Here is an 18,092-nt window from a genome sequence, read left to right on the forward strand (position 1 = left end):
AGGCTTATTGTCTTAAGGTTTTATGGAAAACATGGAAGAAAATGCTACAAAGATTAAGTAACTCAGAATTTGCTTGCTAACTTCCAGACTATCCATTCAGACATTCATGAACTACAGGATAACTTCATTTTGACTACAACACACATCTGATATTCCATATCCTCAGGGAATACTTTGACTTTTGAGAGCCTGCAAACTCCAAGATGCTCCATGGGAGCAAAGGAAGCTCCACCTCAGCCAGGCAAGAAAGGCCACATTGAGTAACAATTATTACAACTTATTTGTTAACGACTTGCAACTTATTTATGTCAAATGATTTCACTAGAGAAAACTAATTTGTGTTTTATCATAGCAGTAGGAAATAGATGATGAAAATATTAATCACTTATTACAGTACCAAATAACAGAGAATCTTGATGTCATTTAAGAGAATATAAACTAGCCTAAGGACTATTAAATTCTTTGGTAGAAATGGACAAGCCTCATACAAAATCTTCTCCAGACACTTATCTTTATAGCTTTTCCTCTTAGATAAAAAGTTTATAGCTTTATATCTTCTAGTTTTAAAGTTTATCAGAAAACTAATGGCCATTATGAACAAATGTTTGGCACTTCAGACTCTACTTGGTTTATATTACATGTTACACTTTTTCCAGTGCAACAGAATGAGAGAATATAATTTCAAACCTTTCATGAAGCGTGTGTTAATAAAGAGTGGAAACAAAGACTACCAAAAATTCACATTTCAATGACAGTATGGCCTAACAAATGCATTTGTATCAAAGCTTGAGCTTGGAAACCCGGTGATCCTGGAGGTCTCAGAAAATATTAACACTTTCAAGTGTCATCTGCATAACAGTTACAATGAAACCACTGTGATGATAAAAGCAGAACACACACTATATTCTCACACTATCGCAGAGACAACATTTCCTGCCACAATTCTCAGCCACAGAGGGCCACAGGAGGGCGAGACAGACATAAATAATTATGTTCCATCCTTTTACATGCTTATAAAACCTCTCATAAGATATGAATAAAGTTATTCTTGCTGTTTGGAAGCCTCCCACAGCTGTTTGCCAAGAGAAAAAAAAAGTCAAAAAGCACCAGAGGTAAAGGTACTCTACTAAAAAAGTGAGTTTCATATATTAAAATACATTTAATGGACACTGTCCAGAGTATATATTCTGTAACATGTATTTAGAAGCATTTTGTAAGTAAATTATTTGAATACCCAAGGAAATCCCATCTGAGAATATCCATGTACATTTGAACAAATCCTTAAAATGCATTAATCCACTGTTGACAGCTGCTTAGGAGCATAGGGATATCTACAAAGGGACACAGGATTGAGTACATTTTAAATTGGCTCCCACCTGACCTAGTGAGTTCTTTTCCTTAGTTTTTTGTATGTTCAGTGTAAAGCTAGTCACACTAAACTTCTCCCTAAAAACTAAGTACCCATCCTATAATTCATCATCTGTAAGAGGATTCATGGTCTATCACATCTTCCCTCTCCTACAATTGTATCAATCCCATAATGTGGTGGTGTAACATTATTCAGTGCTCTTCCTTCAAAGTACTGAACTCTTTTTAAGTGAAGTCTGCATATCTCTCACAGTTCATACCTCCTCTATTTTATTTCTACAGACCTCCCACATTGAGAGCCACTTGGTTCAATGGTTTAATGCAAGTGACACAGCTGGTACTCCAGCACAGAACACCTAACTTTGCATTTAACCATTACATCTGTGTATATAAACATTGCATAGTTTTGCCAAGGAAAGACTCATTACTGTAAACCCTTGCTGCTTCACAGGAACCATAGATATATTTCAAGGGGATTAGCATGCTTCCATCCCCAGCTGAGATAAAAAGGAGCAGTTAAAGTCTATAGAATGAAAAGTAAGTTTTGGCTTGTGTGCATTCCACAGAAAGTAACAGATGTTTTGTTACTACTGTACTTCTGCCAGGGCACAATTCAGCAAAGTTCATGGACAAGTAACCCATTCCTCCACTCTGGAAGCCTACAACACTTGTCTACAAAGAAGAAAAGTCAGATATTCAGTGGTTTCACTAATAAAAAAGAAAGGAGGTGAGTTAAAGGCAGAGCACCACCACTTGAGCTGGGGGGTGTTTTGGTTCAGAAAGCACAAACTGCATTTAGAGTATGACTTGGGGACACACTGTTCTGAGCACCACCCATCTCCCTCAGCAGAGCAGACATCCTGCTACAACATGGACTGGTGTTCTAACTTTCAGCCCTAACATCCACCTAAGAACCACAGCAGGTGGTATAGACATAGCACCCTTCTTACTAACCCCAGGTACTAATCCCTGAAAGGCAGGCAGAACCAAAAGCCTTCTGGAGTTTCTTTTCAACACTTAAATCCTGTTTTTCTATTACAATTCATCTGGTTGTTACAGGAGATGGGAATAAATGATAAGCAAATGGGAAAAGAGACAAACTCAGAGGGTCTGTCTCTCTCATTTGCACAAAGTGCAGTTCTGTTTGCTTTTCCTAAACTACTCCTTCAATCTTGTTCTGGAATTCCTGGTTGGAAAATATCTCCTGCAATTCTGGGCAAGACAGTTGAACCATTGGCTTGAAAGTCATGAACAGGGGGCAGATTTCAGCTGGAGGCAGCAGCACCTGTGGTGTGCAGCCATCACACCCTGATGTGAGTGGAAACTGTGTGATGGGTTTCCCCCAGCTGCATATATTCTGTTCTCTCAACTCCTGTAACAATGAGGGGAAAAAAGGGTTTAGAGCTCAAGGGAGATACAACACCTTAAGAAGAAAAAGGTGTACTAAGTGTACCCTAATATAACACAAGACTAAAAAAAAAACAACAGGTAGACAATTCCTGTGCTTAACATACACTGAAGAGGGGTATTTTAAAAAGTTTTAAAAAGTGCCTGTCCGTGGCTAAATTCTCAACCCTAAAAAGCAGTGCAGAAAGTTGGATGTTCAAAACTGGATGCTTTCCATTTAAACAGTGACACTATCAATTGATTAAATACAGGTTCAAGAATAGATGCTGTAGTATTTTCTTTTAAGTAACATCTCTTGTAGGGTTGGCATTTCCAGACAGCTAGAAACCAGCAGCTATTACTGTCACCAAGGAAGAAAAGGGAGAGAGAAGCCTTTCAGTTCTGCAGGTCATTTTGTTTCACTTAAGATGGTAAGAAAGTAATATTTCAGAGGCAACCCAATACATTCCAAAGAGCAAGGAGTCAGTGCTGCCAAACAGGGGATATCAAAAAGCATTATTAGGAGGGATGATGGTTAGACAGGATCCTGTATGTGGAGTTACACATCCAGAGAAACAGGTGTCTTCAGAAAATAAAAGCTGAAGAGAAAAAAAAAATCTTTTTCCCCTTTGACAAATATTTTAAGTAAACATTACAAACTTACCAGCTTTAAAGCTGAGCTCATCCTGCTCCTGGCCCTCATAGTCATAGAGTGCACGTACTCTCACCTCCATGGTGGGAGGGGTGTCTTCATCAAAGGGATTGGTGTCTCCATTTGCATCAGTGGAAGAGAAGGGGTTGTTGGACTCTTCATCAGACCAATCTGTAGGGTAGCTTTGGTTCTTCTCATAGCTGCTAACACTGAAAAATCAATTTTGAAATTATTCTTTTCTGCTTTTAAAATAGGAGACCAGAAATACTATTAAGATACCCTAAATATGCTTAAACTCCACTCTAAGATCCAATTTTGAAACCTTCTTTCTGGTATCTTCTTATCTATCTTTAACTGGCAATACCTCACTAAAAAATAAAAACATCTTTGCAATGCATCTACAAAGTTAGAAAAATGCAAAGCCAACACATATCAATCTCCCCACAAACACAAAAAACTTCTCTATTAAGAAATCCACATAATCCATGGGATAATTTACTCTGCAAAGGCAAAAGAATGTCGTAGTCGATGAGAGGGATTATCTGGTGCAGGTAAAACATTTAAATTGCTTTGCAGAACCTTCATCCCAAATCTCTATGCATCTCTACAATAGCTTCCAATACTTTTTCTATATTGCAATCCACCAATAAAAAACTACATTATACTGCAACAGCTTGATCACTTAAAGAGAAGTTCACTGTTCAGCATGCACATGCCAGTTAAGAGAGTGGAATATCCCTAGAGTGTACACTGAAGCAACAGGCAGCTGCTCGAGAAGGTCCTAAACAAAAAAAGAAAGCATCTTAAAAGGATTTATTCAGTGAGAAAACACAGAGCAGTAAAGCTCCAGGAACAGTTTCACTAGAAAAACACAACAGTTTGAACATTTTATAGGACTGGGAAAAGAAAGAAAAAAAGCAACAGCAGTTCTGTTAGCAACTGCCAATAACCACAGTAGTTTAAAACCAAAGATCAAGCAACAGATATGGCATCTGTTAGGAAAGACAAGTTAGGTTACAGTGTTGCTTACACAACTGCTTAAAAACACTTCATGCACTGACCAGCGTAGTGTTATAGAAACCGAAAATAGAAACCCTGGATAGAGAAAGTGCAAATGTGGAAACAATTAAAAAACAACATTTCACCAACTTTTTGATCTTATTGTCCTCCTTTTCACTGACAGTACTCCCAGTATCTTCTTCATCTTCAAAGGGATTGTAACTTGATTGTACTGACTGCACTGTGTTACTCTGGACACTAACACTGCTAATTTGGAAAAGAAAAAGCATTATGGTGACCCTATCTGTATAAGGGAACACTGTCACTGGTGTCCCACTAAGCAGTTTCTTAGCAGACCCCTCCTTCATCCAAAAACATTTAAATAAACAACTAAACAAAACCAAAACATCTATCAAATGCAGCATAAGGCTCAAGAAAGCTTGGAAAGTCTCACATATGGAGTATTCCTCCACAATATTCCACAATACAAAGGATATTAGAATATCCTTTGTGGACCACAATTTCTTTTTTTCTACTGCCTGCAATAAAAGGCAATGCAATTTTTCTGGCAACTTAATAACTTTTTAAAGCACTTGATATTAACAGTTTCACATTATTTGCATTTTGTATCACATCCAGAATTCTGATGTGACTAAATGTTTTGCAAACTAAGATCTCAAAGTATTACTGTCATTTCTAGAGATGGGAAGGCAGGAAGAGACCATCAGATCAGGTACTGAAAGTTCAAGTTTCTCATGAAGCTTGGCTTCTTTCAGCTCCCAATTGAAAGAGAGCTATAAAATCAAGAATAATTCCCAAATTAATTTATGAAATGCAGAGACATCACTAAAAATGCTCACAGATAGTTATCATTTGATTTAAAAGTGACTTTTTGATGCTTGAGAGCTTAGTGTATTTGAAGGCAACAATCTTTTCCAATTACTGTTCTTAGGCATAAAAAAGCTACCTGCTGTGTTTGTTAGGCTGTGAAACTTGGTCTCCCGTCTGGTTAATACCGGTCAGAGTCACTCCGTCAGAAGCTTTCTTTTTTTCTCTTCTACTCAGAGTGCGATTCAGGTCTGCAGACCACTCCTACCAATGAATGCAAAATGTGATTGAGAAATTGAACAAGTAATCATCACATTTAATTTTCAAACTGAGTTATGGAACATACATCTATATAGACAACACTACTAATTATTAAAGACAAGTCACTCTAAAGGTTTCATTTACAAGTCTCATCTAGTTCCTACTCCAGCAATGCAAACAGGTACCTGTGCTACTCACAAAATCCCAAGGTTACCTGTACTTCCCTGTTTAGTATCCTGAACCCCTTGAAAAGACTTAAAATACTAGACATGTGGCACTCAACTGGAGAAATCAGAAGAGCTGGCCAGTACAGATATTTAAAAGATGCACCATGAGGGCTCACAGTTTCAAATAATGCCAAGACATCTGGCTTTAAAAGGTAATTATAATATTCAATTAAAAAAGGTATTGTAAGACAGGGCTTACTTTTCCCTCTCAGATGACTTACAAAGAAGAAGCTGATTTAAATCTGTGTCTAAGATTTAAGCCTTTCAGGTACTGCATTCTGGATTTAGTGAAATTCATTCTCCTAAAAAACCATCTATAGGAGTTAAGGCTCAAATCAACACGAGTATTGACAAGAGTAATGATGTCACTTGTACACCCTCCTTGATGTTTTGAACCATTCAGAGGCAGATGGGACAGGCATGGTGACACCTAAACACAACTCCTGCATCAAGTCAAAGTTAAGCTTTGATACCTTGTTATATTATATACACTACACTGATACAAAGCAGGAACCAACAGAAAACAAACTGGATGCAAGCAAATATCCTATGGAAATGGAAGTTTTCAGAGTTGCTATTATTCCTATGTAGCACAGTCACTGCAGTGCTTTCTGCACAGTTCTTCAAATACTTCATTATTTTAACTTTGTAAAATACATATTGGATTTCTGAGTTATCACAGTTTAAAGACCACTGACCTATGCATATTTGCAGTTTACAATGCAATGTCATAGTCATTTGATTATGACTTTTTTTACTTACGTCATCCTTGTAGCATGTAAACGAGAAAAAACTTGATTAGGAAAACAGTAACAGGAGCATTTCATTTGTTAATTATAATGTTTAAGAAAAAGGATAATAATTTCTTCACACAGAAGTAACTGCACTTCAGTGTTTCAGGCAAAGAAATTCTGCATTACTGTGATGAATTTTTTCCTCAAACCTCTAATCTAAAGTTACTCGGTATTTTAAAAACAAGTGCTATTTTCTTTTATGGTTAATCAGAGAACATGCCAGAGTTTATGCTTCCACTCCATTAATTTCATGTCTAGAACTTATTTCAGCTAAACCCATGATTCTGGTCCAACTCTTTCCACTTCCAGCTATCATACACAAGTAGTATGATCTGCACTGACACATTTTGTACTTATTTTTTGTAGGTTATGTTAACAGAGCACTACTTAGAAAAACTCATTCCTTTTGAAAATGGCATCCAGCAATAAAATGACTGGCTGGGTAAAGGTGAATTTTTTTAATATAGCAGTATTGAGTTTTAAATACCAATTTTCAAAAAACTGTTTGGTTCAGACTTTTTCAGAGTCTTTGCAGCATACACTACAACTATCTGCTACTAGCAGTGAGATTCAAATTGAAGTCTGATACCAAAGGGGAGAAGTAAAACAAAGGAGAACACATGCAAGTGTCAGAGATGTATCAACTAAACTATGACTAACAATTTCACTAATGACTTAAGCTTAAAAAAAGTGACTGTACTTTTCTGGTTTGCCTGTTTTTTCGTTAACTAGATGGTCAATATAATCACCTCCAAAAGTTGTGGGATACGAAGAGCTCAATGAAAATTGAGATAAGAAAACTACTGTGACTTGTAACACAAAAAGATTCAGTGTTGGAAGCTTAAAGTTAAGAATTACACCAGAAAGAAATATTACAAAAAGTAAAGAGGAAAAAAAAAAAGACAAAACAATTCTGGGGTTTAAGTACTGTGACCTTACCTCAAACTGAGGCCAATTCATTGACATCCCTGGACCTTGATTAGCTCTAAACCACCGCAAGTCTTCAACAGCATCTGCTGTTTTGATATTCTGTTCCAGCTCACGGTAGATATTTTTGTAACTGCAAAGCAAATAGGTCTTTTAATTTAGTATAACATTTAGAATCATGGCAAATCCCTAGATGGTTTATTAAAAATATATGTTAAAGTTCACAATAGTATTGAAAAAACTTCTAGGAAGATAAGACTTTTAAAAACTGACAGACATGTTAACTGCCTGTAAAAAGGGAAGAGTGGTTCAACAAGTAAACTTGCTGAAAGTTTACCACACCATAAAATCCTTGTTTACCAGATTTTAAAACTATTACTCTCTTGTAATTTAATTGGCTGTCATTAAAAAAATATATACATAGGACTGTATTTAAACTACTGAGCAGCAGTCTTGAAGTTTCTTGAATTTCAAAGCTTATCTACAAGACAGTGGAAACTGGTTTTGTGCTAAGTCCATAGGACTCCGTGAAAACTTCTGTTGTAATCCAGTGAGAATTGTAAGCAATTATAAAAATACACCCCCCAACTTCAAGCAGAGGTAAATGAGAAACATTCTCCTATGCAGGTATAACATCTGCCAACTGCTTTTACTGGTCTGGGTACTCTTATACTATTTATATCAAGAACTGTGAAAAAGAACCATACTACTTTTTTTTTTCTCTCTTATTGTAGTTGTTTTTCATTAACAGAATAGAAGCCATATTGCAGATACAGCTCTGATCCCTTGATACCAGACCATGCACATGGTAATGTGCATGACAATATATTTATATCAAAGCCACCAATATGGTGCAGTATGGAACTCAGAGTATAAAAAAAAAAATCTCAACACAAGGCTTAAAATTAGACACAGAACAGCCATTATATTATTATATAGTTAAGATGCTATTATACTCAAGGCAGAGAATTTGTGAAAATCCTTCCAGACTAAATCACACAAGATTTAGAACTAGAATTCATTAGTACTACATTGTCAAGGAGCTAAACTTTCTCAAAATACATTTCCACATTTCTCAATTTCTATATAAGACTTGATTGCTTTAACATATACATATACACAGTCATTTCAATGTATTTAAGCAATAAAGAGCCATGTGTTTTGAGAAAGAGAATACATCATTAGTAGCCATCAGTTAAATTAACAAACTTTAGGTCTACATCTGTAGAAAACATGGCAGGCTATTTTCTGAACTGTGCTCTTTAGTATCACTGAAGTTAAAAATCAAACTTTCTTTTCAGGACTAATTATACATTTTTTATCTCTGTACTAAAAGAGGCAGAGATAAGGAAACAGACAAACAGTTACAGCTGCTTTTTCCCTTGTTTCACCCTAATGGTTCTATTCTTTGTTTGATGCTTATTATTATGACTACTCCTGGAATTCTTAAAGTATCTTAAAAGGAAATCACTGCCTCTCCACTCAGTCATTTTCTATGGTCTTCCACCCACCTTGTCCACTAGGTCAACTAGTGGTCATTTATTTCTGTTTTGTAATTTTCTTTACCTTGATGAAACTGAATCAAATGGGCAGCAATTCTACCATCTATCTACTCTGAGAGTAAAAAAGAACCTATCTCCCACAGCAGTTCCATAGGAATTTGAAGCAACCCAAAATGGTAATGATGCCAAAATAAGTGGTTTTGCCCTTATCTATTGCTTGCTCTGTTTTTGTTCTTGCCTCTGTACCACCCCCTTCCCTCATGCCAGTATTAACATTTGTGTGACAGCATAGCAAGGCACTTTGGGACACTGCTCAGATTAAAAGCAAATTTCTCCTTGTACTTGAAGTGCTAACCAGAGTGCACATGACCTCTGCTGTTAGAAGTGGGATGTAAAATACCACCATGGTTATAGCACTCACTGCAAGTACTCCTGTGTCTGGAGCTCCCTACCAAAAGTTTAGCTTTCTTGGAAAACAGTGAGGGCTCAGGCAGAAAGAAAAAAATACAAGACATGATTGATACATATGACAGTATAAAGAGCAGACTCTGAGATTAAGATGGACAAGAGTTCAGCAGTGGTTAACTGATGGATCTCAAATTTATCCCCAGATAAAGGTAATCTCATTACTGAGCTCTAACATTTTAACAATAAATGTATTGACTACAAATTTCATGCTGTCCTGCACTAATAAATTCTAATTTGTTCTCCAATAAACATGCAGGACACATAATACACCAAACTCCTCTTTTCCCCATCTTTGATCCAGCATTTTTTGATTCTAAGCACTGAATCCTTTCTAATTGGAACATATTTGTTTATAAAATATCACAAAAATGAAGGTTTGCTGTTTCTGGCAAATGCTAGAGATAGATTTTAGACAAAACAAAAAATTAATCTCTTTCACTTACACATTCAAACTGAAGTAACACATTAGAAAGAAATCAGAACACTGAACTTTGATCTACTTGAAGCATTTATTACTTTTCACCAGAAACATAATTTTAAGCTTAAAAAATAATTTTTAAGGAAAAGAATACTAAGCATTGATTTTGATGTCTTACAGTTTTACCTTGCAACGTTGGACAAGTCAAGGTGTTTCTGAACTTCCAGTAACACTTCCCGGAAGAAACGCAACCGCTTTTCCTCAAACTGCTGGCACTGCTCAAATACCTGCTCCATGTTCTCCATATACTGAGGAGTGGCATTATCTAGTTCTTTCAGTGATTTTTCATACTTTTCTTTTGTCTGGGGGGTACAAAACCAAACTGTTAGCAATATATTTTATTACTGCCCTACAATACAGACTTATCAAAGCAGTAATGGCCAAGGTTTAGACCAGAAGTTGCCAAACTGCAATCTCTGTACCACCTTAGGGCACGATGAGAGTGCCCTAAGTAAACTGCAGAAACAGTTACAATTAACCTCCAAGCCTCTTCTCTGGCTTTTAAACAGAAACCATGACAAATGTTAATGTAACACTAAAGATAAAAACCAAAGGAGCTACAGAGTAAATCAGAGCAGGAAGTCTTTCAAGTTACTGAAGGTATTTTAAGATCTTTTAAAGTGCTGTCTTTTCTCCTTTAGTAGTTTACATATTGCACTGTGAGTTATGACCAAAACCTCAAACACTGTGTACATCCTTGTGAACATAAATTGCATACACTGTGAGCTCAGCTAACAGATACAACCTCAGACTCTGCACTCATTTACAGAAGTAGTCCACAGGCAGGAATTAAAAGATCCCAACTGACGGAACATAACATTCCAGATCCCAGAACAGCATTCTCAAAGGAAAAAGACATCCCTGAGGAATCACACATTAAAAACCTCTCAGTAGCAACCCACGGAAGAGATAAAGCAAATTGAGCAACAGAATAGCATTTATTTAAGTGGATTGTATCAGCTTAATTTTTTAAAAAATGCATTCTGCAGTCAAGAATAATGACATACTTAGTTGTCAGCAAGTTTTAGGCATCCATCTGTCAGATTCTTAAGTGAAATAGCTCAGTCCTCACTAGTAAATAAGTAGAACTCTGCCCTAGAAGTTTGCTGGCTTACTTGTGCTTAGTTCCCTGCTGAAAGTACTTAAATGAAATAGAGGCCATGCATTATTCATCTTCAGAGACTAAAAATTTGGCAAGAACATATTCTTGGGAGAAAACTAAACTTTGTTATAGGACTGTAACTGGCTATGTGAACTGGTGTTCACAGCACACTCAGGAGGAAAAAAACTTAAATATGCACAAGCTATAGGTTAAAAAAAACCACCAGTATACCTTTAGTACATCTTGTTTGCTCCTCTCCACTTTGTCTTGTAATTTCTTGAGTTGTTCAGGATTCAGTGCTGGGTCAGCTTTGCTGTTTGTTTCTCTGGATATAGCCAGTTTCTCCTCCTTGCAAGCAGCATGGTAAGCTTTCTTTGCAGCTTCCACCTACAAATGAGATTTGAGTTTTTGCATCTGGAACAGCTTACAGCAATCATAAAATCTTAGCCATAAAATCACATTGCAATGAAGAAATGGTCAGGTTTTGTTTTTTCAGGATGATTTTTCTTTTTTCCACTTTTTTTTTTTTACCAATTTTTTTTTTTTTTTTTTGGGGGTGTGGGTGGGGTGGGAAATTGTTTTCATTTAGGTCAAAGAATGAACAACACATAAGAATCAAAATAAGGAAATTATTAGAGCATTCTTTCACCATACAAGAAATGTCACTCATACAGCTCAGAGAAGTATTGAACAGACTCAACAAAAGGGTTACAGAAGTCCCCAACTAAACACTTTTCCCTCATGCCCATGTTACCTGCTCCCCCTTCTTCTACCAACCTGTTATTTAAGAATTATGTTATATGAGAGGGAAAAATCCCCACAAACACATTTTCCCCTCATTTATTTGAGCAATTTGTAACTTTTAATTGCATGAAATCAGATACTGTTAAAATGATAGCTTAAATTCCACTTTTTCCAGATTTTCACTGAACTCACCAAGATTAGAAGAGACCAAGAGAAAAATATTTATTTTCAGAAGAGGACAGAAAGCAAGAGATCTTTAAGAGAAAGGAGGGTCCAGCAGAAAGAATAGGGAGTTTACTCCCTTATAGAGATTTGAAACATTAGTATATTATAACACAGGATATCTAATACATAATCTACTGCTGTACCTCTTTCAGCTTTTTTGCCCAGGGTTTCTGAGCTTTCCTAAATCCATCTTCTGCTTCTTTGGTTTCCTTAAATCCTCCCATCATTTGCTTATGAAAGGCTTCCTTCTGCCAGTTCTTGATTTTTTCAAAATCTTCATTCATCAGTGAACCTTTTACTTCTAGATGTAGTTCACTCACTTTTTCAGCTTCTGACATAAAAGCACACCAAGCCCTTTCTACTGTTCCATACTGTGGGCCTAAACACAACAAAAAGTGTCATTCTCAGTAACCATCACCCACATGGAACTTATATTCCCAAGAAACTACCTGAAACTATTGACTTATATTCACTTGTAAACAGTAATGTTGATGCAAACCTAGAAAAGGGAACAATTTCTTTTCATATAGAGTATTACAAACTTTTAACCCAGAAAAAATAATATTCATTTAGTCTGGAGTCCTTACCCCTATACCACAATTCTCAGTATTCCACATGTGAGCTCCCCTTTGAACTGCCTTCAGTTTTTCAATGTACTTTTTGAAGGGTGAATAACCATGGAAGGACAAACTATTACAGAATATATTAAACAGTATCAGCTTAGCCTTCCATTAGAGCAATGCCTGGGTCTTTAATTACTAGTCTTTCCCCACGTCACTGTCCCCTTGTTATTCAGAATCCCTTTTCAAATTGTACTGGAAATTATCCAGAAACAGACAGTTCTCGAGAACATGACTCCATACTGGAGGCAAGATTCATCTGCTTCAGCAAGAAACAAGCAAACTTGCAAAACAACAGGGCTTTGCTTGGTTGGGTTTTCATAAAAAAAACACTTGGTCATTTGTCTCATTACTGAGCCTCTTGCAAAGACTCCATTATTGGCTAAAACATACAGTATTTCTACTTTGTACTTACCAAAGCAAAGATACACACAAACATCTTTTTCCATTTGAGAAAGCTGTCAGAGTTCAAACTCAGCATTACCTTTCTCCACAAGCTGCTTCCACCTTTTAGCCCATTCTGTGAGCTGCTGAGCATAGCCCTTCTCTATCCGTGCCCGTTCATGAATACAATTCATAAGATCATTGCAAAGTCTGTGGCCATCATCAATTCGTTTTACTGTCCTCTTGTAATTTCCAACCTACCAAGAGACAAAGACTTAATTTCTGCTTGAAAGCTCCGAAAACAAGACAAATCTCTAATTAACATAAATACTGTAAACCAAGAGTAAGATAATACAGTAGGAAATAATCAATTATGGGATCAGAGTCATTAGTCTTAAATCAATTAATCACAAAACCTAACTGCAACAATATAACAAAGGCTAGAAGTTCCCCTGTAAAAAAAAGTTGTTAATTTAAAAGTGAAAGCTTTATTATATTTTATTAAGTCTGCAATGTAATTATTGGCAGTCACCACAATTGTTCTGCATTATTATTTCTTGGTAATGTTCTAGATAGTGGAGAAAATCAAGAGAAATAATAGAGTATTTCTTTCCCTTTTCAATGTTTATTATCAAGTACCTAATACATTAATTTAATGCTGCAGAGACATACAAAGGAGCATTGCAACACCTCTATCAACCATACTAATAGTTTTTAAGGATGCAGTCACTGCTGACAAACCAGATAACAACTATTTCAAAAGGATACTCTAGAACTTAATGTGGAAAGATACTGATAGAAACTGCATGACTTGAAATTGTAAATACTAAAGAAAAAAAACCCCACAGCTGCTCAATGTACAAGCTACAATAAAATAAGGACATGGAGCAAAATGCACACTATATAATGAACCTCCATTATATAATTAACACTCCTCTTTCACTCTTGTGCACACACCAACATGGAATAACAAATCTAAATGTCTGAAAGGAAGAAATGCCTTATACTGCTCCAGAGTAACATTTCCACTGAATTCAAGGTCAGTCAGGTTGGCCTTTGTAAACATTAAACAAGACCTAAGAACTCTGTTAGGAGAACTTGCACAGCCTATTAAATATCACAGCCAGTTTCTTATCTGCCCTAACCACCTGACTGAAAAACAAAGATTAGCAGCATGGCAGATTAAATATTCAAATTCTCAAAGAGCATTAGTCATTCTTACATTTGAATCGTATCTGCTTCACATCTGACCTAGAGAAAAACATCCAACTTTTAGATTCACATTTATTCAGAATTTTGTCAGCAGATGTACATACAAGCCATTTGCTTGAGAAAAATAGTATACAGAGAAACACTCTTAAAAGGGGAAAAAAATCCCTATAGTAAATATTGGAGGAATAAATGACTATATTGATAAATATAGGCATATGTACACATATGCTAGGTCTTCTCATTAAATCTGGGAAAAAATAAAATCAAAACCATCAATGGCATGACAAAACCATTTCTCTTAGTGGCTTCAAAGAATTCATTTGAGCATGTTTTTTAGTTTGGACTAGATTCACTTCAACAGATCAAAGGAATTTAGTTAGCATCTAAGTAAGGCATTAGTTAGCAGTCACTGATTTGTCTAAATCATGTAAACAAATGCATACACGCACCCCCTGCACATTTAAACATAAGCCACAACATAACTGAAGATAAGAAGCCACCAGAGTCAATGCATCCATGTCAACTGATTGCATCTATTACCAAGAAAGCATGAAAAATAACCTTCTATTTTCAGGAGAAATGGAGAAGTAGGCAGTTATACATACACAGTCAAAGTATTAAGGGAATTAAATACCTCCAAGACTATCTACATTCTTTGTAATGGAAAACAAATCATTCACCTGCTCAGAATTACTCCAGCTGTAGGTTCACAGTCAAGCAGACTTTGAAAACAGGTTATGTTAGCTTGGCACAACTACTGAAGCCTTATATTAGCATCAATTTATGTCTCCAGTTATGTGCCCAGGGATTTATGTCTGTAGCACGAACATTTCCTTTCATATATTTTCACTATGAAATTAGCATTTTAAATGCTAATATTGAATGAGAGCTGGCTGCCTTGTGGTGTATTTAATCTTTTCATTCTGAGCAAACTCTAACCTCATGGTAATATCTAGCAGCTGCCAAATTCCAGGCAGGTATTCAGGTGGCTGAACTGAGCTTACCTTTGATGGTCCATTCATTGTTATCACATAAGGGCACTTTTAAAGGGCTGCATGCACACCACAGATAATTCACCCACACTGCCTCCTCCTCCTCAGGAGGACTGAAGGAACTCAGCATCACAGTTTAGAATCAGTATAAAGAGGAATCACCAGGCCTACAATGCTAGAAAATAACCTGGTATATTCTGCAAAGAAATACACTTTTACACTGAAATTTGCCCTATGAGGAATGCTAGAATTTTGGAAATAAAGCATTTTTTCTGTGTTCCATAAGTTATATAACTTGGGATGTAACATTTTTAAACCTACTGGTTTCTCTAAAAACTTGCATTTTAAGTTAGGGACAATGCAATGACACATTTTAGAGATGTGGAATGTGCAGCCTGTCACTGTAGGACACGAGATTTAAGACACAAAGTCCTTAGGCCACAGAGCCAAGTAAAGGGAAAAGAATTTCAGTCTTTATGTGGCCAAGGAACTACTAGATTAACTGCAGATAGGTTAAAAAAATAAATGAAAAACATAGCAACACACTGAAGACACCCTGAACTCTGAAAAACAGGTTATACATTGTTTATTCAAGACTCTTTTCACCAATTTCTGAGGTAAATGGCAAACCCTCTGCAAAACTTCCCCCTTTCCCCTTCACAATAAGTATTTGAGCAAATTAAAAATGAAGAGTTCTTTTATTTGTAGCAACTGACCAGGAACAACACAAGCAAAAAAATGCTGTGCATCCTTGTTTCAGTCGGAACTATTTTACATAATATCTGGCAATTTTCAGATTTCTCAATTAGTCCTGTACAGTACATGAACATATATGATTTTGCTAGTTAGAATAATTTCCTGATTATTCTGAGAATTGGGCTATTTCCTGTTAAACAGACATGAATGAAGTTAAGACATGAAGTTTAAGTTTTCATTTCCTAGAAATAAAATATTAGTTTCATAAAAGTAAATTGTAATTTTCTCACCATTTCAAGAAGAAAAATAGATATTTAAAGACTATATCCCACTTTCATTTTAGCATCGACACTACATCCATCTGAGAGTTTATTACATGACATCAAATTCAGTTTCTGTTTACCCTTAGTTACCAGAAACACTTCAAAAGGAAATAACCAAATATAATTCTTAAAAATACCACTATAATAGTCACTTTTTGGATGCAATCAGTTCATTCTGGGAAAATTGTGATTCATAGTTTTGTGTCACTCTCCCTACCTGTTCAAATTTGAACTAACCATCAGTTTTAACCCTTTTCCACTGCAAAAAATACTGAGCTTTCCTACTAATAAACCTCAGTTGATCCTATTTTGCTCCATTTCTCTCTTACAGGCATTATAGATGCTTTCAGGTCTCCATCTAGCTTAACCAAGACAGCATTCCTGATTTTATAACTTCCTCTCAGGCATGAGCACAGCAATGTCACCCCAAATCCTCTGCCAAATCTAAGACTTAGGGAATTTGTAACATCCAGAAAAATCCACAGAGGCACCCTCTGATCAGGCATTAATCATCCTATAGCTGGCAGTGCAGGCAGCTCTCCTTATAGCAAGGGAGCCAAGCACTGTCACTGATAGGATCTTTAGTGGGGGTATCAACCTCATTATTCTACAGTTTCACAGCACTAAACATAAAAGAAGAATCTTAAATTATGTAGGCTCCTTTACCTCAACTGTTAGGCTCTTTTTTTTTTTTTTTTTTTTTTTTTTTTAATTTTAAGGCACATTCATTGAGCATTACAAAAGCCTAGAGTGTTAAACACACTTTGCAGGTTTTTCTGGTACACTGAGAGAAAAGAGTATTTTCATTTGTTAGCAGCCCAGAAGGTGGCAAAGATTCAACTATTGCTAAACTCCTGTTAGGTAATTTCAGCACACCACGATAAACATTAGACCACAAATACTTCAGGAGTTTCAAATGCCTGAAGATAGATTTGATGTCAACTCTTTTTCCAGGCTTGCAGAGCTTATTCATAGCAAGTCAGCCTTTATGAACTGGAACCATTCAAAAGAAAGTCAACAAGGGTATTTTTAGGAGCAAATACTCCTAGGCACAACACAGAATAAGAAGCTTTAAAGGTTCATAGTCAAACCCACACATACCAATGGCCAACATGGGGACACACACTATTTCCAGCATTCCATTTAACCATGAGAAAAATTTCTTTCCAGCTACGTCAAACGGGAAGTTTCCAAACATTTCAACCAGCATTAACATCTACAAGCACTATGTGGTTTTTATAAATAAGAATAATTATCTTGGTGCATAATTAGCACATACAGTCCAAGTACTTATGAGTACTAGCTCTGAGTAAGTTTATATACATAAATTCACCCCTGGTTACAAGAAAAGTCCTGAGGAAGCTCTTAAACACACAAAATCTTAAGCCAAATACACCAGTAAAGCAAACACTGGCAATATAAATGAAAAATATTCCATTGCTTAAAGTTAGGAGGAGATTTAAAAAACGAATATGTGACAGGAATCTACTATTGCAGAGTCTATATATTTTTTTATCTAGAGTGTTGCATTTGGGCTTTGCTTTGGTTGGTTGGGGTTTTTGTTTTGGGTAGGGGTTTTTTAGTGGTTGGTTTTGTTGTTTTTTATAATATGGTTAGGAGGGGGCAGGGGACAATGGCAATGCAAACAGAGGCCAAATTTGATTCATCCATACTACACAGGGGATCAACTTCCACTTGGTGAGGTCTTACATTGCTAATGATCCTCAGCAAATCCTTCAGAATGCAACAAAAGCCCTGTGTTCAGCACTTCAAAATGCACACCAGGTCCTGTCCTCCAAGGGAATCACTCACAGGGCTGAAATAATCCCAGCTGCAGGATTAGCAGCTGTTCAGAGTGACTATTTCTGTTTGGGTAAGTAGGTGTTTGAAACAACCCTGCAATA

At 36.3% G+C, this 18,092-nt stretch overlaps 1 protein-coding gene across 9 annotated transcripts in view; it reads right to left on the minus strand.

Annotated features, from left to right (window-relative positions):
• The window catches only part of PACSIN2 (protein kinase C and casein kinase substrate in neurons 2), a 53,345-nt gene that overhangs the window by 1,892 nt on the left and 33,361 nt on the right, over positions 1 to 18,092 (minus strand). For 5 of the 9 annotated variants that reach the window (XM_056482625.1, XM_056482621.1, XM_056482622.1 and 2 more), the window contains exons 3-10: positions 13,066 to 13,222; positions 12,105 to 12,340; positions 11,224 to 11,379; positions 10,017 to 10,192; positions 7,455 to 7,575; positions 5,373 to 5,497; positions 4,556 to 4,672; positions 3,419 to 3,615 (exon numbers count right to left, since the gene is read on the minus strand). In XM_056482625.1, coding sequence (XP_056338600.1) covers positions 3,419 to 3,615; positions 4,556 to 4,672; positions 5,373 to 5,497; positions 7,455 to 7,575; positions 10,017 to 10,192; positions 11,224 to 11,379; positions 12,105 to 12,340; positions 13,066 to 13,222 — 1,285 coding nt within the window. The remainder of the gene's footprint in view (positions 1 to 3,418; positions 3,616 to 4,555; positions 4,673 to 5,372; positions 5,498 to 7,454; positions 7,576 to 10,016; positions 10,193 to 11,223; positions 11,380 to 12,104; positions 12,341 to 13,065; positions 13,223 to 18,092) is intronic. The other 4 variants (XM_056482627.1, XM_056482628.1, XM_056482629.1 and 1 more) reach the window with 2 other exon arrangements.

Source organism: Oenanthe melanoleuca, chromosome 1A, assembly GCF_029582105.1.
Source record: "Oenanthe melanoleuca isolate GR-GAL-2019-014 chromosome 1A, OMel1.0, whole genome shotgun sequence".
Classification (NCBI taxonomy): Eukaryota; Metazoa; Chordata; class Aves; order Passeriformes; family Muscicapidae; genus Oenanthe; species Oenanthe melanoleuca.